This window comes from Rhincodon typus, chromosome 29, assembly GCF_021869965.1.
Source record: "Rhincodon typus isolate 14 chromosome 29, sRhiTyp1.1, whole genome shotgun sequence".
NCBI lineage: Eukaryota > Metazoa > Chordata > Chondrichthyes > Orectolobiformes > Rhincodontidae > Rhincodon > Rhincodon typus.
The window spans coordinates 26,442,034-26,458,370 of NC_063360.1; the positions used below are offsets into that span (position 1 = coordinate 26,442,034).

At 38.6% G+C, this 16,337-nt stretch overlaps 1 protein-coding gene across 1 annotated transcript in view; it reads right to left on the reverse strand.

Moving 5' to 3' along the window:
* hcn2b (hyperpolarization activated cyclic nucleotide-gated potassium channel 2b) overlaps nucleotides 1-16,337 on the reverse strand; it is an 86,282-nt gene that overhangs the window by 38,383 nt on the left and 31,562 nt on the right. The window contains exons 3-4 of the mRNA XM_048613922.1: nucleotides 13,290-13,451; nucleotides 8,186-8,404 (exon numbers count right to left, since the gene is read on the reverse strand). Of these exons, the coding sequence (XP_048469879.1) occupies nucleotides 8,186-8,404; nucleotides 13,290-13,451 (381 nt within the window). The remainder of the gene's footprint in view (nucleotides 1-8,185; nucleotides 8,405-13,289; nucleotides 13,452-16,337) is intronic.

The following is a 16,337-nucleotide window of genomic DNA, read 5'->3' on the forward strand; positions in this document are numbered from 1 at the left end:
CTAGTTCTTGACTCACATATGAAAAAACTCAGCATCCACTTCGTTAAGTCCCCTCAGAATCCGTATATCTTGCAATAAGATTGATGCAGTTTGGTGTTTATTACATGGTAGTCTGTGTAACATATACCATAAAGAATGGGGGTTTTGACAGCCAGATGTCTTGAAGTTTATTTACAATACTGACTATTTACAAAGGATAAAATATGATAGGTTTAGATACAGATTCTGGGTTCTGTGTTCACTAATGTTCCTGTACATCACACATAACTGACTGACTACACTGACTCGATTACATAGAGAAAGTGGCTGAAGGTAGGGCAGGAGTCTTTATACTGGAACATTACATGTTGCCATGTAATGTAACTAAAAGGTAGGGGCACATCTGATCCAGAATTATGCCATTATACAACACCCCTTCTTTTTCCTTTTAAAGAATAGGAATCCTTTTCTGATAACATGTACAAATAAATATATAAATAGATATATTGGATCAGATTTTCCAAGAAGAGCAAATCATAATCATGAACTTAAAACAATGCAACTCTAAGGCACAATTATTACTATATAGAATTTCACTCTTAAGGGAATAAAGTTAAGAGAGTCAGCATAATTCAATAACTGTTCTGTTAAAATCACACAAAATTATTAATGTATTCCAGGCACAAAGGGATGGCTTTAGGAAATCTAATCAATTAGGATTGGAAATTCACATGAATAGAGACATATGAATCGTCAGGATGCAGCAAACCTGAGTGATATTTTATGAACTTCAATGTTTGCATTTCTCTGAATGCGATTAAGCCCTCACTATTGAATAAATAGGGATTCTAGCACAGAAAATAATGTGAATTTTTTTAAGGGCTGTTGTGTATAACATTAATTTTGTGCATGAACCCCGCAAATATCTGTGTTCCTAAACACTTCTTTCTGCCACCCAATTTCAAAGGAATCTAAACAAATGCACATCAAAAGAAATGGATTTTAGAAACAATTTATATTTAAGGAGCACTTCAAATTGTTCACTGTTTATCAACAAATGAAATTCTTTTTTGAAACATAGGGAAATTGCATTTTCTTAGTCATATACAGCAAGGTATCACAAATAGCAATGAGACAAATGACCACGTAATCTGTTCGCACCACATTGGTCAAGTGAGTTGTCTAGACTCTTGCACTTCTTCAGATGAGATATTTTATTTCTAGTTGAGAAGGCAGTAGCCTGATAGTGCAACACACTCAGTATTGAAAAATAAACCTGGATTATGTGCTGAGGAGCCCTGAACATTGTGAAGTGTAAAATATTTGATCATCTTAAAATATCACTACTAGAAGCTGTACTCTAATATGTGTTTTCAATGTACTGATTCAATTATAGGGATCTGTCCTGCCAAGGTAGAATGACACATGAATTCAACACCAATGTGCGCATGTTTCATAGATTACATTGCTTTTTCCATTGGAGAAAGTGCTGTAATGCATCAAAAATATTGTTAAATGTCCAGTCAGTCTCTGATATGATGTTTTCTGCATGATTTGAATTGACTAACAACTCTGGCTGTTGAAAAAAAATCTGCCTTTGAAATTTGAAAATTATTTCTGCACCTGTTTTCCTTCATTGATTAACTGACACTTCCCTTGTTTGGGAAACAGGACACCACTTTATTCTATCATTTTCAGAAAATATATCTTGATGCCTTTGTAAAGACAGCTGTAGTCATTATGAATGTCTGGCTAGGTTTCAAAATGTAATAATGGCTTCAGGTCAGCAAATGCTCTACTGATTCAAGAACAATTGAAACTTTCAGCAATCTATAATCGAAGAATACTTTTTGTTTGTTCACAGGCAGGATAGGCATCTAAAGGATTACAAATCTTTTACTCTCCAATAGATTTTTCTTTCAGTATAAATGCAAGCGTGGTGTGCATTCAGTGTTTTATTATAATTTAATATAATTCACTTTGCTATTCAATGGCTCTACAGGACTGCACATAGTGCATATTGGATGAGCTTTTTGAAGGCAGAAGGCAAAAATTCATTTTTCTGACAGAAAGTTAAAGTATGGTTAATAAGTTCTCAGAAGCTTTCAGACAGGGCAGCTATCACATTTATTAGCAAGTCATGAATACTCATCAACATCCCAGCCACTGAAACTATGCAGAGGGATGCAATACTGCATGTAACTGATGAGGTTGGGTTCTTCCTCCTAAGGAAAGAAGGGAACAAACTGGGATAACAGAGGGAGAATCAAAAGGAGAGGGGTAGCAGGACAAGAAAGGGTGACCATAAAACGTAGGAACCAAAGTAGGCCATTCAGCCTATTGATGCTCTTCACCATTCAATGAAACCATGGCTTCATTTTCTTGCTTTTTTTCCTTAACCCTCAATTCCCTTACTGACTAAAAATCTGTTTATTTCAGCCATGAATGTACTTAATGACCTAGTCTTGAAGGTGGTAGTTGCATACTAAGGGTGGGCAGCTAGGTGCAGTGGGTAGGGAAATTGAGCATTACAACTGAATAAGGGGCAGTGTCAGGGTTAGACTGGGAATAGGAATCTGTTTGGGAGTGGTATCAGAAGAAAGAGCAGGAATATTGAGGAAGATAGGGAAAAGGTCAAAAGTCTCAGGAGGCGATTTTAAAAAAGACAGTGAATGCCACAGGCAAGGAGAAGACAATTTCCAGTGATGGAGAGAAAATGTATTGTAAAGGGGGAGGGTAAAGAGGGGGGAGGAAACATTTGGACAATCCTTATTTAAATTAGTTTTCAAAATAAATCCTCCCAGAGGATGTACAGGGCAAATGCAAGAGACCTGAGATCTCTCTGCATGCATTCCCACATGGTCCAAACACACCTAAATGAGGCCTTTCAAACCTGCTCCATCATCCAACTGAGTACCCTGTTCCTGCTTTCTCCCCATACAATCAAAGTGCATCCACAGAGGTTCATGACTGTCCTTCCTCAGAGCTGTGCTGAGAGCTACAGGTTGAGATGGGCCTAGGGGCCTAAGGCTTTCTGTCTTTTAGTCTTGGCTTGGCAGTGGTGTCTGGAGGCCAGATAGGAAAACGAAGATTTGTTAGCATCATGAGGCACCTGCCTTACTGAAGGTTTTTGAAGATCTTGCTGCTGGATGTGCAACTGGGAGTAGCTGCTTGGATGACTGGAAATAGCCAAGCTTGGCTTCAGAACAGGCACGTTCCCCTTGCGCTCCTGTCATCTCAGTGGGATCTTAGAGGGGGAGGAGATTTACTCCCCTCAGCATCCCGCCTCACATTGAGGAACATCAGCTTGTATACATGAATATTTTGCACTGGTGCACATCCTGGCAAAGCGCAGGAATCAATTTATCCTCTTGTGACAGTACCGCCAGGCAGTCTTGAGTCACCCACAGGTGCCAACCTCTGCTGCCACCTCTGTCCTTCATCAGTTATGACAGTCTCTTGTTGCTATCCCTACAGAAAAGCACCTTCCTTCTCTCTTGGACAGCCTTCAGAAGAACCATTGTTGGTGGTGGTGGGAGGGCACCAATAAATCAGACTGCTGTTTCTTACTGAGTGTCTGACATCTCCGGAGTAGGTAGCAGTGACAAAAAAAGGTTGAGTGATCCTCCTGGGTGCCAGAGAGTATAGTGCTATCCAGATGTCTTTTAAATATAGCACCTGGATATTCCAAGCAGGAGCAGAAACTCCTACATGTTTGCCCATAGAATTTGGTGTTTCATCCATGGATGACGATATTATGAGCTCAAAACATAATTGCACAATGAAACCGAGCCCACCCTCGGTGAAAGTACCTCCTGGTTTTTGGCCCACTTCCATAAGACTAAAATATATTGGAGCAAAATTAGGCCATTTGGCCTGGTGATCCTGCTCTGCCATTCAATCCTGGTTGATAGTTTTTACAACTCATTCTCCTGCTTTCTCCCATAACCTTTGATTCCCTAACTAATCAAAAGCCTATTTACCTGTGCCTTAAAGAGACTCAATGACTGGGCCTCCACTTCCACAATTAGCCTCAAAAAAATTCACCCATTTAATAACCACAACAATTTCTACAAAATCTCTTTGAGAACCTCCAAAATACCAGGGACTACAATGTGAAAAGCTTTGTTATTGGGTTGCTGCAAAACAAATACAAAACTGTTTGAATTGTTCCCACAATTAGCAAATGCTCTTTTTTTTGCAGAAACCTGTAACAAGTCTCTGATGAGAAGAAAATCAATATTAAACAACTGCATGATATCAAAATCTCTCAATTTTCCATTTCATTTTTAATCAGTTATATCGTCCATTGAGAAACCTTGGCACCGATATTCATTTTTGAGAGTTCTGTTCTTGAGTAGTTTACTGTCTTAATTTACTGACTAACAAAATGTGATCACGGCTTAGGTTTAGCTGTTAGCTGTAGAATTTGGCAGCCATACTTGCCACCACAGCACAATTAAATCACCAAAGCTTGTCAGAGATTTGAGCTTTCATTTTGGCTTCAGTGAAAAACAGATACAATAACACACAGTGAATCAATTGCCCAAATTCTAAAAATGTATGTTACATAATGGTTTCACTTCAGACTGTGATTCAGCAATTTCAAAATTATAACACTTGATTTCGACTTCTCTTCATTTCTTTTGACTTTGTTCAGCGCCTTCCTCTTCTGAAGGCACATTTCCTGGATACACTTGCCACCAATAACCCCTGAGCTTTTGGCAACATTTCTCAATGATCTTACTGGGGAATTTTAATTGCAACCAGACCAATAGGACCAAATAAAATAAAACAAAAGAACTACAGAAGGTGGAGATCTGAAACAAAAACTCAGTAGGACTGGCAGCATCTGTGGGGAGAAAGCAGAGTTAATATTTTGAGTCTGATGGCTCTTCATCAGAATGAGTTACCAGCTTCCACAAAATTTTCAGAAAAGCCATTAGTTGATCATGTCATTTGTCCATTGACAGCAACACAGCAAATAGAATCCTGTAACAAACTACTCCTGCTTTTATTTCTTGTTATGATCTTATTCACCCCCTCTATGAAAACCAAGTTTATACAATGCATCATTTATCAACATTGACCAGAAACTAAACCAGACTAGCCATAAGTCCCATCTATACCAGAGGGTGTCATAACATGCCAAAACAGGTTGATTTATAATAATTTAAGGGCTCTTGTGGTGCATTTGTGTTGTCCCTACTTCTGGACTGGAAAGTTAGCCTTTCAATATCACCTGCCATGAGCAGGTTGATTAGAAACATATACAAGAGCAAATCCCACAGTGAGTAACTCACCTCCTGATTGCCCAAAGCCTGTCCACTATCGACAAGACATGAGTGAGGAGTATGATGGAATACTGCCCACTTGCTTGGGTCAACGCAGTATCAATAACACTCAGGAAGCTTTGATGTGGAGCTGCTGGTGTTGGACTGGGCTGGACAAGGTCAGAACTCAGACAACACGAAGTTATAGTTCAATAGGTTTATTTGTGGAAATCACAAGCTTTCGGAGCGTTGCTCCTTCACCAGGTGAAACAAAGGGGCAATGTTCTGAAAGCTTGTGATTTCAAATAAACCTGTTGGACTATAACCTCATGTCATCTGATTTCTGACTCAGGAAACTTGACACCATCCAAGTCAAATTAACACATTTGACTGACACCATCAGCCATAATTATTCACTCCCTCCACCATCGTCTATGCTCAGCAGCAGCAATGTGTACCATCTATAAGATGTACTGCAGAAATTCACCTTGAATAGTACCATCCAAATCCATGATCACTACTACCTAGAAAGACGAGACCAGTAGATACATAAGAACACCACTACCTGCAATTTCCCTCCAAGCCACTCATCACTGTGATGTGGAAATATATCGCTGGTCCTTTAGTGTTACTGGGTCAAACGTGTGAATCTCTCTTCATAATGGTATTGTAAATATACCTAATGGATTGCAGCAGCTCAAGAAGGTAGCTCATCATCATCTTCTCAAGGGCAGCTGAGATAAGCAATAAGTGCTGGCCAGGCAGGGATGCCCACATTCCATGAATGATTTTTTAAAAAATGTCAGCAGTCTCAAAATAGTGGCTGCGGAGTGGGTTTGAGCCATACAATGACATAAAATATCTCCCATGAAATTGTTTGGTTACAAATATGCAAAAGATCTTCACAGGCAACGATTACAGTGTAATGTCAAACTTTGAACTACTTATCATAAACGTTCACAAAATGGTCAGAACAGAGAGGAATTGTTCAGTCCACTGTGACTACACTGGTTTTCAAGAGCAACTCACCTAGTCCCACCTTTTCTTCTTGGCTCCACAATATTTTCTCTTCAAATAATTCCCAAGTCTCATGTTTGCTTTGCATGAATCTGCCTAAAAGTGTCTTGTCAACTTGACTTAATGCCTTGTCTGAGACTTCTGAGCCATCACAACTTAAAGAAATTTTTAAGACTCTAGTAGATTTTTGTTTTAAACTAAGAATGGCCGAGTTGTACTGGACACATCCACAGGTAAGTGCATTCGAGATGCCAACCACTCATTTCCTAAAAAGGTTTTCCTTCACATCACTATTGCTTCATTTGGCAATTATCTTCAGTAAGTTTCCTCTGGTTTCAATCCTTCCATTAATGATAATTTCTCCTTAGCTGTGTCCATAACGCCCCATTGAATTTGAACATTTCTAGCAAATCTCCTATTAATCTTCTCTTCTCTAAGGAGTACAAATCCACTTCTCCAATCTATCTTCCCAACTGATATTCTACATCCCTGGAAACATTATTGTGATTCTTTTCTGCACCTTTTCTAACGCCACTAAGTCTAGTCTTTTTTTTAAAAGTCTCTGAAGGAATCATTGAGCATATTTGCATCCAGGCTTCATATCATAATGAATCTGCATACACTTCACATAATATCAAACAACTTTGCTGTTAGACTATCCCCTCCAGCGGGTCCCACTGATATCTTTCCAGGGTCAGATCAGGTTCCAGATTCTCACTACAATTCTGGTGTCAGTATGTAACATGAATTATTTGGTAACTATACTAATAGTGTCCTGTTAAAGTATCATTTTATATTTTAATAAATATCTCCATAGTTTTGTCTTTGAAATGCCTTGGTTCCTCATGACTAAGTCTTCTGACGTGAATGGCCAGTCATGCGTTCATTTTTTGTTATACTTTGTAATGTCTCCCTAGAGTCTCGATAACCAGAATTGGAAGCAAAAATGTGAAACAATCAATATACAACTCCCTCCGACACACACGCTGATGTCTTTACTGTATAGTTAAAGACTTTTTTTTTCTCTGATGTGCTGACCACAGTTGCCCCTATAACTCTTCCATTCTCACTGTCATGTCTTCTGATCTAATTCATGAAGCACTCAGGGAAAAATAGGCAACGATGTTTCACATTTCTCTTAATTTCATTTGATCAATTAATACCTTACCTAACTTGTTTTGCAGCTTGTTTGCCTCTTCATAGATTTGTTTCCCCACCAGTTTAGTATTGTTTATGAATCTGTAACTTTCCATTGAGTTAAAGATAAGGCACTAATATAAGTTAAAAAAAACACTAAGACCACAGTATCAATCCTTCCAGTAATTCCTGCAATATACTATATTTCAAAATAATACCCATAAGTCCTGTTACCTGCCCTTCTAGTCATTGCCTTGTCATTTCCCAAGATTTACCCTGAAACTCAAACCACTTACTCTCAAGTAACAGGCTTTCTTGCAGTAGCTGATCATAGACAATTCTAGGAGCTGGATACATTGTAGTATTTTTATTTTGGATACTATTTCCTGAATATCAGGCACAATTGTTCCCCTGAGTATCCATGTTGGTTATAGGTCATTAATTTATTATAAAATGTAAGTTCCAAATAATATTCTGAGTAATCAATGCCATCATTTTAAATGGATTGAGACTACTGGGTTTTTTGCAGATGACACTATTTTGTACTTACCAATCTATACATTGCCAATAATTTCAGTCACAAAAGGCACAACTTACGTGCAATATGAGCTTATCGATATGATCTTATTACATACATTACCCACACAGCATGCTTGATAAAATTTGCAATGTGATTAATGTTGTTTCATCGTGAAGAGCTCTGATCCCAATATCTAATGGACAATGTTAATTCATTGTGATCTTATTACACATTGAAAATGTTTAAATAAGCATCCTACCTTTTCTTGGTACTGACGGCGCGATGAATCCAAAGATTGGATCAGGGCAGTCGCATGACCAATAAACATGGCATAGCAGGTGGCACCAACTATCATGCTTAACATTGTTAGCCAGATGTCAGACATGCTTTCTGGAGCCTGACGACCATAGCCTATGCAGAGCATGTGGCTCATTGCTTTAAACAGTGCAAAAGAGTAGAGTTCACTCCAGGAATCATTCTGTTGAACAAAGGAAAAAGAAAATGGACAAAATCAAAGAATTTAAAAACATTGGTTAAATATTGTACCCTTTTATCTGCACACCTCTCCTTTTTAATTGAACTCGTTAATGTTTGAAAGTGAAAACAGATCAATTAATTTGAAGATTACTGTGACAATTTCAGTTTTGAGAGTGTTGGGGAACAAGACAGGAGATGAAGTGGAAGGACAAGGAAATAAATGGATAAGATGGCATATACTTGTAAATCAATACATCTATCTATTAGATATTAAGTATTTCACATTTGGAGTTACATCACGTGCTCACAGAATCATCATATCATATTATTTTCATCTTCTCTTGATTAAACACCAGGCAGACAATCCTAAACTGTAGGGCATGCATGCTACAGATAAACAGATAGGCCTTTACTCCTTAGAATTTAGAAGAATGAGAAATGATCTTACAGGAACATACAGAATTCTGTAAGTCGAAGGGCACTTGACAGGGTAAATGTTGAGATGATGCTTCAACTAGTGGGGGAGTCTTGAAACAAAGAACAGTGTTACGGAAACACTTCTCTCAAAGGATAACGAATGTTTGGAATCCTCTACCCCAGAGGTGAGATTGCTGAAAGTATTTAAAAAGAAGGTAGATTGATTTTTGAAATACTGGGGGGCAGTGGAGTGCTATAAGGAATTGCAACAAGAGAGAAGCTGAGGCCTGGGGCAGATTAACCATCAGCTTATTGAATGGTGGGGAAGATGTGAAGGCCTGAATGGCTAATTCAGCTCCTATTTCTTATGCTCTTATGGTTATACTTAATTTAAAGAAATCAAAATACAGCACATGGGGAATCCTTACAATCCATGTGCCTGTGCCAGAAGAAACTACTTTCTTGTCATAAAATAATGTGATGTTAAGTACAATCTGAGCTGTAGGGTTGAACAACCTCTGCAAGTGATCATTTTCAAATTACTTTAATTATGGAGAATTAACTAAATTCACAGCATTTTCTGTGTGGGTGAAGGATCTTTTTTTTAAAAAATCGGTCTCTTCAAAACATACCCTAAAGAAAATGCTAAGAATACTTTCAGCATGGCTGTGAGAGGTATTTTTAAGTTAGAATACACAGGCACTCTGACTTGTATTTTAATGAAAAAATATATTCCAATAGAAAAGAACACAATTTAAATTAAAGCTTAATATTGTCCACAACTTCCAGTTGCAAGAAATACAACAAGAATATACTTGTCTATAATTAAGTTTGACAGAAATATTTGACAGAAGATGGCTATAAAATACATTATTACCTTCCTGTAGCTATTTGTAATATATGAAACATTAACTGCCTCTTCACATACACTTTCTATTCTTCAGGAAATGATGAAACATGAACAGCTCATTAATATTTTATTTTGAGAATAAGGAACTCATTTCAATAGAAGTGAGACATGATATAGTGACAAGAAAGCCAAAAGAGACTGTACAACAAAAGGGACACTGGATTAACACAGAACAAAATATGGTTCATTGATCATCAAATTGTAGAACTGGACAGCACTGAGGCTGGACACTTGGCTTCATGAAGTGGAGTTTTCCTTTTTGAAGCTCAAGTATGGTGTTGAGTGCATTGAATGGCCTCCCATCCACCATATCCCAGGGCATATATTCACACCCAAACACATGCTTTGCATCAATGCATGTGACATGATGCTTGAGTTACTTGGTGAATTGTATAGGACTTGAGGTTCTTGCCACTAGTGGAACCTTCTGGGTTCAAAAGATCTGACACCATATTTACTGGCCAACTGGATGCCACTTCAGGTGCTGCAAGCCAGGACCTTCCATTTAGCCTTAATGGTCACTCCTCCAACACAAGAGATTCCAACAAAAGAAAACCATTAGCTGCTCCCCACTGCACACAACATGCCCTGCTGAAGTTGCTAGACAGGATCACAGAAGGATGGGATTATCCTCTTTCCAGTGAGTAGAATAAAGATGCTTGGCATCAGACCTGTCCAGTCTGGGCATAGATGGCAACACAGGTGAGTGTCTTTGAAAAGGGAAAGCAAACAGTGCCAGAAATCAAATCAATGATCACCTGATCTGCAACTGGTACCATCTTCTTTCTGCTACCTCAAACTCACAGGATCATCTCTGTCTCACCCTGCCACTCTCATAAACAATCTTAGTCTGCATGCCTCAGTATCACATATTGTCCACTCAATGGGTCCCACCCACCTCGTCCCCTTAAATTATTAGCTCACCCAGATCTCTGTGCTTCCTGCGCACTCACTGATGATGCCTTACCACCTGGCAGTGCTACAGTTTGCTCACAGAATGCTGTGACACACATTTCCATTAAACTTGATTCCTCTCTCATTTTACTGTAGGAGAAAAACTGGCCCATAACCAGGCCAAGACTGACCAGGAGTGTGGTGACATCAAGTTCCTCACTTCCTTTGAGGAAAGGGCCATTGAGCTGCCTAGAGAACACCAGGACTGTACCGGTGATGATGAGGAGACACCAATAGGCTAGCACTCAGTGCGCAACGTTGTGCTCTGCTCTCCTCAAATGAGCACAAATACTAACACATTGCCCTGCATACGTTTCTCTCCAATTAAGAAACATAGAAAAGTAGGAACAGGAGAAGGCCATCTGGCCTTTCAACCCTGCTCCTCCATTTAATATGAACATGGCTGATCATCCATCTCAATACCCTACTCCTGCTTTCTCCCTACACTCTTTCATCCCTTTAACCAGAAGAACTATATCTAAATACATACTTTGGTTCTGTCTTCACAAAAGAGGACACAAATCAGATACCAGAATTGTTGGAGGAGGCAAGATTTAGTGAGAGGGAAGTGCTGAGGGAGATCAATATTAGTGAAGAAATAGTGCTGGGAAAATTGTTGGGATTGAAGGTTGATAAATTCCCAGGGCCTGATAATCTACATCCCAAAGTACTTAAGGAAGTAGCTCTAGAAATAGTGGATGCATTTGTGGTCATCTTCCAAGATTCTATAGACTGTGGAACAGTCCCTGCAGTTTGGAGGGTGGCTAATGTCACTCAAATTTTCTTAAAGGAAGGTAGAGAGAAAACAGAGAATTATAGACTGGTGAGCCTAACATCGGTAGTGGGGAAAATTCTCGAATCCATTGCCAAGGATTTTATAGCAGAGCATTTAGAAAGCAGTGGCAGGATCAGACAGAGCCAGTATAAATTTATGAAGGGGAAATCATGCTTGACAAATCTGTTGGAATTCTATGAAGATCTAACCAGTAGAGTTGAGGAGGAGTCAGTCAATGTAGTATTTTTGGACTTTCAGAAAGCATTTGACAAAGTCCCACATAACAGATTAATGTGTAAGATTAAAGCGCATGGGATTGGGGGAAGTGTATTGAGATGGATAGGAAACTGGTTGGCAGAGAGGAAACAAAGAGTAGGAATTCATGGGTCCTTTTCAAATTGGCAGGCAGTAACTAGTGGGGTGCCATAGGGATAAGTGCTAGGACCCCAACTATTCACTTAATCAATGGCAGATGCAGTATAATTTGAATAAATGTGAGGTTATTCACTTCGGAAGCAAAGACAAGAAGGCAGATTACTACCTGAATGGCTGTAAATTGGGAGAGGGGAGTGTGCAGCAGCACCTGGGTGTCCTTGTGCACCAATCACTGAAGGTAAGCATGCAGGTGCAGCAGGCAGTAAAGAAGGCAAATGGTATGTTGACCTGCATTGCGAGAGGTTTCGATACAGGAGCAGGGATGTGTGTGGCAGTTGTACAAGGCCTTGGTGAGGCCACCCCTAAAATATTGTGTGCAGTTTTGGTCTTCTTTTCTGAGGAAGGATGTTCTTGCTCTCAAGGGAATGCAGCAGGATTTACCAGGCTGATTCTGGGGATGGCATGTCTGATGTATGAGTAGAGTTTGACCATATTAGAATTGTTTTTGCTGAAGTTTAGAAGAATGAGGGGGGATCTCATAGGGACTTAAAAAATTCTAACAGGGCTAGATAGGGTGTGTCCAGAACCAGCGGGTCACAGTATGAGGATTTGGGGTAGACGAATTAGGACAGAGATGAGGAGACATTTCACCAGCTGAAGAGTGGTGAACCTGTGAAATTCATTACCACAGGAAGCAGTTGATGCCAAAACACTGAATGTATTCAAGAGGCAACTAGATATAGCACTTGGGGCGAATGCGACCAAAGGTTATGGGGGGAAAGCAGGATCAGGCTACTGAGTTGGACGATCAGCCATGATCGTGAAGAATGGTCGACCAGGCTCGCAGAGCCGAATGGCCTCCTTCTGCTCCTGTCTTCTATGTTTCTATGGATGTTACAATGTGGGTCACATCAAAACGTTAGCAGGGTATTCTAATGCAGCACAATGTCACCTTTGTAGACAATAGTTGAATTGGCATTTATGGACTTGGGCACTTTAATTGATCTGGATAATTGCTAAACTCCTTCAGGAATGGAAATGTTTTAGCTAAGGTTTTATATGACTTTGCATTGTGTGGTGTATACAGATCATTCGGGGAATCCTAGTTGCTATGGCAGCATGCACTTCTACATGTCGTAGCTGGGAGCTATGGGTAGTGATGGTAGAGATGCCAGTTTCTTTCTAGCACATGGCTGACTAGGAATCACTCCCTTTCCTATCACCTGTATGTGCTGAATGCAACTTCCATGGCTATGAAGTCCTGGGATTTGACTTGAACTCATCCACTGCACCACAAGACCTCTGTCACTTCACTTATATCGATCTAGATAAATTACCTCACATTGTCATGTTGGTAAATTGCATTATATGAAAGAAATAAGAGAAACAAAAACATTCCATGACAATGATTAAGAAATAATGCCTTATACTAGAGAATAGTAATTTGGTACGTACCACCATGTTATTTAAAGAAACCCAGCAATCATTTGGAAAATCTTGAAGCAATGGCACAAGAAATTGCAGGCATCCATCCCAGTGGCATAAAAGAAGCATCATTCCAATAAGGTTAAATATTCGCATGACTGCACTGGCAAGGTCATAGGTCATATGGAAGATCTTTTCATAGGAGAGAATAAAATGTGATTATAATTAGAATCTTTGCTTTCATGTTTCAAACAGTTTTTTTAAAAATGGATTATAAGAAATCACAATGTAAGTGTGAAAAATTATATAACTTGTAACAATAGGATAACTAACATTAATATCTAATTGTTATCAATGGAGCCCTACAATTGCGTTCCCATTTTTAATTAATGGATACTCTAAACTCCATTATTCCTTGAAAAAAGCATTTAATGAGCTTAAAGTCATATATCCTTATATTACACAAAATATCAAGTCTCACAGATGCTGTGTTTAGTTTGTTGATCATATTAGAAGCAATGAAGTGAAAAGACATTATTCCATCAACAAATAACATTTCTAAGTGCAACTTAAGAAATGAAATTATTTTATCTATAATTTAGCACTGGCTCGAAGTTATCAACCTATTATGTTAATATAGCAAATAGTAGATAGGCAGATTTTCAATCAGTAAGGGAATCAAAAGGTATGCAGAAAAAACAGGAAAGTAGTGTTGAAGATTATCAGATCAGCCATGATCTCATTGAATGGCACAGCATACTTGATGAGCTGAATGGCCTGCTTCTGACCCAAGTCATATGGGCTTAGCAGACAATTGGCAAGGGGAGGTTGGTGTTACAGGGCTGGGGCTCTGCCGGACCACAGGAGGTCAAGTGTATGCACAGCACAGATGTTTTAAAAGTAAAGCCTCACCTTGACTTGTACCAATCATTATACCTAAGGGCTGAATGACTTTCAACTCGACACCAAATACAGGATTTAGGATATTCAAACTATAAAAAGTGTAACCAAAAAAAATATGAATAAAGGTCAATGTGGAACAACTAGATGCCACCACAAGGAGAACGGAAAGTGCTATGCAATGGATAGTCCAAAATGAAATAACAATTAAATGAAAATTATGCTGAGATTGAATGTTCAGAAGGAGATAACGATGACATTGATCAGGCAAGGAGAATTCTATTACTTACAAGAAGCTTCAGCCCAGCAATGATTCAATTGTGCTGAGTTGGATAGTGGTTGCATGGGCAGTGAGTGATGTGGTTTGGTTGAATGTTATTTAAAAAATCTTGGAAACAAAAAAGAAGGAAGTTTAAGATATTTGAAATTTCTACCTGCTTCAGGTTTTGGGTTGACAATATGCTGAAATCACTAAATAAAAAAGTGGCAATACCCTGTATGGTCAACTAATTGATCTGCACAGTCTATAAAAAAGGCTCAAATGAAACTAGATAGGGTACATGACAAGACAACATGTTTTCAGGAAGTCAGTGTCTTTATCATTGCACAATCCATATATGATTGTATTAATTTAACAAGACCTAATTTCTCTTCTGAAAATTTTAAAGGTGTTGCTGACATCATGAAATAAATATTTAAGGGAAAAAATGCCAATTATCTTAAAATTACATCAGCAATTTACCTATCCATCTTTTCACAGGTTTAAAAATCCTACCAACGGATTCAGAAATACAGGACAATGCACACAACATAGCTTTAAAATAGCTTGGTGCGAAATGTAACATGTCTCCCATTAAAAATAGACTTTAGCAAAATTGTAACAATAGACTTCAAGGCACGGTCCAGGGTAAAAAAAAGTCACCTTGCAATTCATAGACACGGCAACTGTATCTATTCAGTTGTCAATATTATAATGGTAAAGAGAAAAAGACAGCGACAGTGGACAAGATGATAAAGAAATGGATAGGGACTACATAGACCACACTGGCTAAATTCTTAACTGACATGAGGTAGGGGAGAGGAAATTTGACAACAATGAATTTTGGGATATGTATGAAAGTACTAACATTGTGGTCATGAACATGGCAGCAGAAAGTGCCTTTAGCGATGGACTGTGTGAAATAAGTCACATGATAATAGAGGAGCTGTTTTACAAAATCCTAGCAAACTAAAATTGTAAATTAAATCTGCATTGCATGGACAGTGCACGTCAAAAACTCAATATAAATGGTTGGCGACAACAATCCATATCAATTGTCATTTGGGAGAAATCCAGGAATTCTATCAGTAATGGGTGATCATTAATCAATTTGGGAAGGGATTATAATTGGCTCCACTTTTTCTGAATACTTGCATGTCCTGAAAGCAGGAAGATGGGCATTTATTATTAATGGCTAAGGTTCCAGAGAAAATTCTGAGGGAACTGTGTAGTTCATTAGAAATAAATTTTAATCTAGGGGACATTGTATATTGCAAAAGATAACAGCAGAAAGAATTGAAAGGTTTGGGTAAGGTTTTAGGTAGTAATAGAAAAACAGTAATATTACAGCATGGTAAGGAAGCAGGGTGCATTACTCAAGGTTAATTGGCACTACTTATTGAATCCAACCACATCTTAGAAAGTAATGAGGCACCATATGTTGTGCTTATACATACATTGGACAATTATGAGCATCAGATTGGTAGATGAAGGACTGAATGAATTATAGCCAAAGTGGTTCAAGAATGAGGGACAAGGCTACTTGCCCCACAGGACAACCAAAGGTTGCCACCAAAGTAACACATATGCCAGAAGGAGTTAGGTAATGAAAGAATGCAACTATTATAGGGAGAGCAGGAAATGCCAGAGGCAAAGCAAATATTGGCTAAATATGTAAGATGAGGGATAGGAGTCAAGATTCATGGATCACTATTTTAAGGTAAAGATGGAGAAGGCCAGAAAACGAACTGTGTGTGTTTTTGAAAATTTGACCTGGGAGTGAATATGATCACAGGAAAATAGAGATAACAAACTCTTTCCACAAAGAAAGACACTTTGTCTTCTGTCTCATCAACTAACTCAGATCTGAAGTGTTGTATTATGCTCTGTTTAATGGCAATTTAAATTGCTATAAATTT